Source organism: Lepidothrix coronata, unplaced genomic scaffold, assembly GCF_001604755.1.
Source record: "Lepidothrix coronata isolate B3197 unplaced genomic scaffold, Lepidothrix_coronata-1.0 Scaffold160, whole genome shotgun sequence".
NCBI classification, from domain to species: Eukaryota; Metazoa; Chordata; class Aves; order Passeriformes; family Pipridae; genus Lepidothrix; species Lepidothrix coronata.
Window position 1 is genome coordinate 1355091 of NW_016690340.1, and position 7406 is coordinate 1362496.

Genomic DNA, 7406 nt, shown 5'->3' on the forward strand with positions numbered 1-7406 from the left:
GACATCAGGAGGAATTTCTTCCTGGAAAGGATGGTCTGGCCTTGAAGGGGCTGCTCAGGGAGGTGGTGGAGTCCCCACCCCTGGAGGTGTCCAAGGAAGGCCTGGATGTGGCACTCAGAGCTCTGGGCTGGGGGACAAGGTGAGGACCAGGCACAGGTTGGGCTTGATGGTCTGGGAGGGCTTTTCCAACCTCAGTGACTCTGGGATTCCGTGATGACACTGCAGGTCATCAGTCACTAATCCCATGACAGAGGGTTCTTCAGAAACGGAGATTTCACCCTTAGACCATAAAGACTTTTGCCTTCTCCCCCTCAGCAATGTGTCTGGGTGCACAGGGGTGACACTGTCTGAGGTCTGTCTGCGCTGGGAAGGTCAGGGCAGGGGAGTTCTGTCTCTCACCTTTAAAAATTCGGGCAAGCCTGGGCTTGCACATGCTGGAAAGAGAGCACAGGCAGGAAACTGCAGCCACACACATTCCAGTTAGTCATAATGGGAGCTGGTTGCTTGTTCAATTGATAATGGGATGATTGGTGTTGCTCAAAATGCTAAATGTTAGGTCTTCCCTCCCACCAATACTTAAAACACAAGTTATAGATGAATATATATATATATATATATATATATAAAAATAGCTCATGGGATTGTGTGACCTGTGCTACACTGATGAGCATGTTAGAGATTTGAATAGTTTTGGCCTTAAACACAAGTTATTGATGAATATATATGTGTGTGTATGTATATATATATTATATATGTTTATATATGTTTATATGTATATATGTATGTATATATATATGTTTATATGTACATATGTATGTATATATATGTATATATATGTGTATGTATATATGTTTATATGTATATATGTATGTATATATGTATATATATGTATATATATATATATACACGTATATATATATGTGTGTGTGTATATATATATGCACATATGAATAGCTCATGAATTATGTGACCTGTGCTACACTGAGTATGTTAGAGATTTGAATAATTTTTCCTTAAACACAAGTTATAGATTAATATATATATATGTCATAATGTCATGAGCTATTTATATATATGAATATATATACACATATGAATAGCTCATGACATTATGTGACCTGTGCTATACTGAGAGTGTTAGAGACTTGAACAATTTTGGTGTTAAACTCTACAAGTTTTGCAGTGGTCAGGTGTACAGTGATGACTTCATAAGGTATTCCTCCTAAATTTGGGGGGAAAAAAGGGATATTTCTTTAGTTTATGCTTTTGGGAAGGAGGGGAAATTGGCAGCTGAGTTCAGTCCCCTTTCAGTGCTCAGGAGCAGAGACAACCTTGGGCTCTCCAGGACCGAAGGACTCGGTGTGTGGGTGCCAGGCACAGCCAGGAGCAGAGCCCAGCTCTGTTCCCTGAGCCCAGCTCTGTCCCTGAGCCCAGGAGGGGATGTCACCCAGCTGGAATTGTCACGGCATCATGGGCTGGAACAGTCCCTCAGCACCAGCCAGTGCTGGTTGCAGGGCACTGAGCTGGGAGGAGAGTGCTAAAGACACAGGGACTTCAGAGAGCGGCTGCTGAGAAATGAAATTAGGCAAATCCTGCTAACTCTGGTGTGCTGACAGAGATGGATGATGTCCCCTTGCCTAATTTTGTAAGCACTTAAATCCATGGGGGTTGCAGAGGGAATGAAAGCTGCTCGTTGCCTCCTTGTACTTCTTTACTTCACAAACCATATTCAGGTTTTTGACCTGCTCTTGTGCCTGCCACGCTCAGCCTCCAGCCAGCTGTGGTGCCACCCACAGGGCACTGCAATGTCACAGCAAGGGCTGACTGGGACCAGGACAGCCTTCAGAAGCCCCATCTGAGGGGCTTTCCATGTCTGGGTAGCAACACCCTCCGTGCTGAGGTGCCACTTTCAGCTCTTGGTTTGTGCCCTTTGGTGGCACTCCCGTCATACCCATCTCAGAGCGGGGAAGCAGAGGCAGCCAGCAGTGAGGAGAGTTTTCCAGGCAGAGTCACATCCTCGTGGACCTGCCTGGCACCAGCCCATCCATCCACCTGTCCCAAACCTGTCCTTCCTGGCTGGACAAAGTGCTGCTGTGTTTTGATGAGACTCTTTTCAATTTACACCTCAGGGGGAAATCCTGAGGGTTCAGTGAGGCTGAATTTCCCATTTCCCAGCCCTGCTGTGCATCCCTTTGGCCTGGGGAAGAAAAGCTGCATTAAGCTCAGGGAAATAGCCTGGCCCTTTTTCTCACCCTCTGGATGCTCATCCTGTGGTAAGAAGGGTCAGGGAGACAAAAATGAGTTGTCACCTGCTTCTTAAGGGCAAAATAGCTGAAGTGGCCTTGCTTGAAGCAGATGATCTCCAGCTTCTGTGCATCACACCACGAAAGCAGGGTGGTCTTCTTGCTACTTAGTCCCAAATGTCTTTCCTCCTCCTCACAGTATTTTTAAGCTCCTATAATCCTATTGATTTCGGAGGGATTACTCCTGATTTACACAGCGAACAGTGCAAAGCCAATTAGGTGATGTGATCGAACACATCCATCGATCACTCCTGAAACTCTGCTAATTTCAGCCTCTCTTGGCTTGAGCTGAAATGTTTCAGATAAAAGAATTAACTTGAGAAATAAAAAACCAGTTATAAGCTGCTTCAGCAGAGCAAGAACCAGAACGGCCTTCATAAAATGATGTATTTCTTTTTTCATCACTTGCCTTCTGGAAAACACAGGAGAAATGGTTTAAACGCAGACACACGAAATTTGCTGACAGCAATAAATGTGAGTACAGCTTTGGAAATGCAAAGCGCAGCCAGATCTGCCAGGGGAGACCTCTGGAGGTGCCATGAGACAGCTCAGGACTGGCCAAGCTCGGGGCAGCTCCAGGCTGGTTGTGGGCAGGCCCAGCACTTTGCTCGCCTGGCAGATGTTGCAGCTTCCAGGGTCTGCTTGTGCAGCAGGGGATTTTCAGCTTTATAGGGTAAACCCCCTAAATGCCACTGAGTTTCTGCAAAGAATCCCTTCTGGCCTTTACTTCAAACTGAAGCTGTCACAGTGTTATCAAGTCTTCAGTAACACGGAGTCAGCAGCCTGAGCTCACTCACACTACTTGTCCTGCCAGAAAGGTTCTCTCCCATCCTTTGCCCTATCTCCCCATCTCTGCAGTGCCTGTGCCCTCACCAGGGTTCTCTCCCATCCTTTGCCCTATCTCCCCATCTCTGCAGTGCCTGTGCCCTCACCAGAACACTACAGTGACATGACTAACACCGGGAAAGTAGGGTTTGTTTTCTCTTTGGGGATTTCCAGCATGTTGAAGAGACTTTGGTGCATGGCTTACTCATTGTTGGAGCACTGTGAGCTCCTGCTTTCCCCAAAAGTGTTTCAACCATGAAATCAGAGAAAGATTGCAATTTTTTCAAGCTATCCACAGCCTCCTTCTCCAACAGAGAATGCAAAGGCTGCAATGCACACACAAACACACCCAGACAGGGGACCTGTGTGGGAGCAGCTTCTCCCTGATTTATCCATCCTCCTGACCGAGTCTCCCTTAGAAATCAGGCCAGGCAGTTACTGCGAGAGTTTGGAGATTTTAATCTCTTTTTTTACCCTTAGTTTCAGGAATCCTAGAAAACTTATGATTATTGTCTCACTCTGCATTTAATAGGCTGCTTCTTGTTAGAATGATTGAATCACAGAATATCCTAAGTGGGAAGGGACCCACAAGGATCATCAAAGTCCAGCTCCTGACCCTGCACAGACACCCCAATGATCCCAACCTGTCCCTCAGAGTGTTGTTCAAGCACTCCTGGAGCTCTGGAAGCCCTGGGGCTGTGCCCACTGCTCTGGGGAGCCTGGTCAGTGCCAACCACCCTCTGGGGGAAGAACCTTTTGCTGAGATCCAACCTGACCCTGCCCTGACACAGCTCCAGCCGTTCCCTGGGTCCTGTCACTGCTCACAGGGAGCAGGGATTGGAGCTCGGGAGGAGCTGCAGGCCCTGAAGGAACACCTTCCACTAGCCCAGGTTGCTCCAAGCCCCGTCCAACCTGGCCTTGAGCACTTCCAGGGATGGATATTCAGTGCCTTTAACTGAACGCTCAGCACGGTGAGAGGAGGAAAAGCTCACTCAGAGGAGATGGAAAGGGGGAACGCGGCTGGAAAGGAGGTGAAATGCAGGAGCAAGTGATGGGGAGCGGGGTCCAGGGAGCACGAGCTGGGTCACCGGGATGCAGCGCCGGGACGCAGAAGCTGGAAAACCGGGATATGGCGCCGGGATGCAGGGGAGGGAACACCGGGATGCGGTGCCGGGATGCGGAGCTGTTGGCAGCCCCGCGGTGCGATCGGCACCGGCTGCAGTGCCGGGCGCGGCCGTGGGATGGAGCCGTCCCCGCATCCCGTGGGATGTTCCCGTCCCCCCGCGGCTCCGCCGGGGCAGCCCCGGCGCCTCCCCGTCCCGGCCCTTTGGATTTGGGGGCATTCCCGTGACACAGGGGCTGGCTGTGGCCAGACCCTGCCCTCGGGTTGGGCAGCAGCAGCTTTCGGGTCCCCAGTGCCCAGAGAAGCTGTGGCTGCCCCATCCCTGGAAGTGTCCAAGGCCAGGTTGGACGGGGCTTGGAGCAACCTGGGCTGGTGGAAGGTGTCCCTGCCCATGGCAGGGGGTGGGACTGGATGGGTTTTAAAGTCCCTTCGGTCAAACGAGTCTGTGATTCTATGAACAACCTCACCTAAAGTCCCCAGGGAAATCCACATTTTGACCATGACATTCCAAAAGCACCCAAAGAGCCATTTTCAGAAGTATGCTCCAGGTAAATGTTTAAAAGCTTCCTGTAATTGCACCATAAAAATAATTTGGTTAAATTAAGCTTACCTGCACACAATTTGTATTTCATATAACCATAGAATCCCAGGATGGTTTGGGTTGGAAGGGACCTCAAAAATCACCTCATTCCACCCCCTGCCTTGGGCAGGGACACCTCCCACTAGCCCAGGCTGCTCCAAGCCCCGTCCAACCTGGCCTTGGACACTTCCAGGGATGGGACAGCCACAGCTTCTCTGGGCAACCTGTGCCAGGGCCTCCCCACCCTCATCGTAAAAAGTCTTCATCCTTACATCTAATCCAAATTGCCCCTCTTTTAGTTTGAAACTTTCACCTCTATTTGTAAGAAGGAGAATAAGAAATCTAATTTGTTTGGCTGAGAGCTGCAATCTGAGCTTTGAAATGTTACAGATTTGTCAATCGAGTTACACTGCTGTGAATTCCCCCTGCAGATCAGATATTATCAGCCAAGGAGTAAGAACCAGCTCCTCCCTGCTGCTCCAGCTGCTGCTGTGCAGTTTGTCCTCAGCACAGGTAGAGCAAATTACTGGGGTACCAAATGCTGATGGCACTTTACAGTACCAAAGAAACCCTCCAAAAAAACCAAAACCAAAAACAAACAAACAAAAAACCACCAAAAAACAACCAAACAAAAAAAACCCACAAAAAAACCAAACAGAAAAACCCAAAAAACCAAACCAAACCAAACCAACCAACCAACCAACCAAAAAAACACAAAAAAAAAAAGGAAAAAACCCGAACAAACAAAAAAAACCACCCCTACAAAATAAAACCCACTAATGATCACTAAATCTGTTGTTTCCTTCAGGGAACACCTTTGAAGACTATTCCAGAATCCTACAGCGTGTCCCAACCAAGGGAGCTGCTGCCTACATGAGAGGTCAGTGAAGGGCAAGAGCTGGCTGAAGACCTGCTCCTGTCACTCAGACTGGGTTTAGTGGTAAATAGTTTTGGTGACTAAATGGGCATTTTATAGGAAAATGAATCCTTAGCTTTCCTGGAATGTGGGTTTGGTTGGCAAACCCCTATCTGATGCTATAAACCATTTTTTAATTTGACTTTAGAAAAAAATAAAAATAAAGAGCTGTGTTCTGAGCACACACATGGATATAAATCTCCATTATTTCCTTTCAAATGCCAAGTGGGAAATAATGGAGATGTACATTCAAGCCTGGCTTGGATTTCCTGAGGGCTGCTTAAGTCCTTGGAAGTTTTTAACTCCCCGTGACTTCCCAGCCACCTGGCTTTTTCTCAGAGTTTCCTGCAGGGAATTACTGAACAGGTATCTCCTCTTCCCAGCCAACACTCTGCTGGAAGTCACCTCGGGCTGAATTCAGGTCACTGGAGCTCCTGGTAACACCTCTCTGCTTTCCTTTCTAGTGGCCAGCCCAGGGAACAGTTCCAAGCTGAGCCTGGTGGAGAAGGGGATTTGTGAGGACATCCAGTGCAGGAACGAAGAGCTGGTGATAAAGGAACAAGGTGTCTACTTGATCTACTGCCACCTGAACTTCCACCTCCCCAACTGTTCCAAAAGCCCCACTGACCTCAAGATAGAGCTCCTGGTGAACGACAAGGTGGACAGGCAGACGTTGTCCACGTGGTGTGAGTCAGAATCGTGCCAAGGGAAGGCTTTTAAGACCTTGTTCCAGCTCCATTTGACACACCTGAGGGTGAAGGACCGAATATCAGTGGCACTGAATCACCCTCAGCTCCTGAATGAAGATTCCCTTCCCAACGAGAACGTCCTGGGGGTGCTGTGGTACAGCGACCAGATGTGAGCAGCTCCCCGACTTCCCACCTTGCTCTGAACATCAGCAGCCTGCTTTTACTAGGCAACACCTTGGTTTGAAATGTCCTGTCTTACCTCAGCCCCAGGGTAAACGAGGAACTTTGTGAGTGTCCCAGAAAACAAAACAAAACAAAACAAAAACAACGAAACAAAACACTGCAAGAGCCACAGCTGGCAAAGGTCCCCGTGCTTTGGATCCAAGTGGGATTGTTGGACTACCCAGAAACAACCCACGGGTGTGCCAAGGGTTCCTCCAACCAATCTGTGCAAACACAGTTTAAAACCCAACCAGATTATGGGGAGAATAAGCAATATGGAGACTTTTAGGGTAGCAGACTGTTGGCTGTGCTGAGGAGATGGGGAATGGAGCAGTATTTTGACCTGGTCTTTCCAAACAAAACTAGCAGTCAAAGCTTGTAATCGAGGCTTTCTTTACAAACCACAACTCTGGAGTAGATTTATGGATAGATTGGATGACAGCCAAGGTGATGAAATCATTGACTCTTGGGCTGGCAGCTGAAACTCTGGGACAGGACATAGGAAACATGGGATTTACAGGATATTTCTGTGCTGTGTTCTGCTATGGACTTTATGCAATTTACTTCAAGTGTCCTCCTTTTCCCTATTTATCCATCTTTCCTATTTAAATATAAAGCTCTTTGGGACAGAGACTTTGTCCATGCACAGTGCTCAGGCTCTGTTCTCACCCGGGGTTTTTAGACCTTTTCATACCAAATATTAAAGTAACAATCGAGATGCAAATCCAGCAAATAGCGAAGTTCGTTG

At 48.1% G+C, this 7406-nt stretch overlaps 1 protein-coding gene across 1 annotated transcript in view; it reads left to right on the forward strand.

Annotated features, from left to right (window-relative positions):
- Positions 1 to 6693, forward strand: part of TNFSF8 (tumor necrosis factor superfamily member 8) — a 17953-nt gene extending 11260 nt beyond the window's left edge. The window contains exons 3-4 of the mRNA XM_017829201.1: positions 5640 to 5711; positions 6212 to 6693. Of these exons, the coding sequence (XP_017684690.1) occupies positions 5640 to 5711; positions 6212 to 6609 (470 nt within the window). The 3' untranslated portion in view covers positions 6610 to 6693. The remainder of the gene's footprint in view (positions 1 to 5639; positions 5712 to 6211) is intronic.
- The last annotated feature ends 713 nt before the right edge of the window (positions 6694 to 7406 follow it).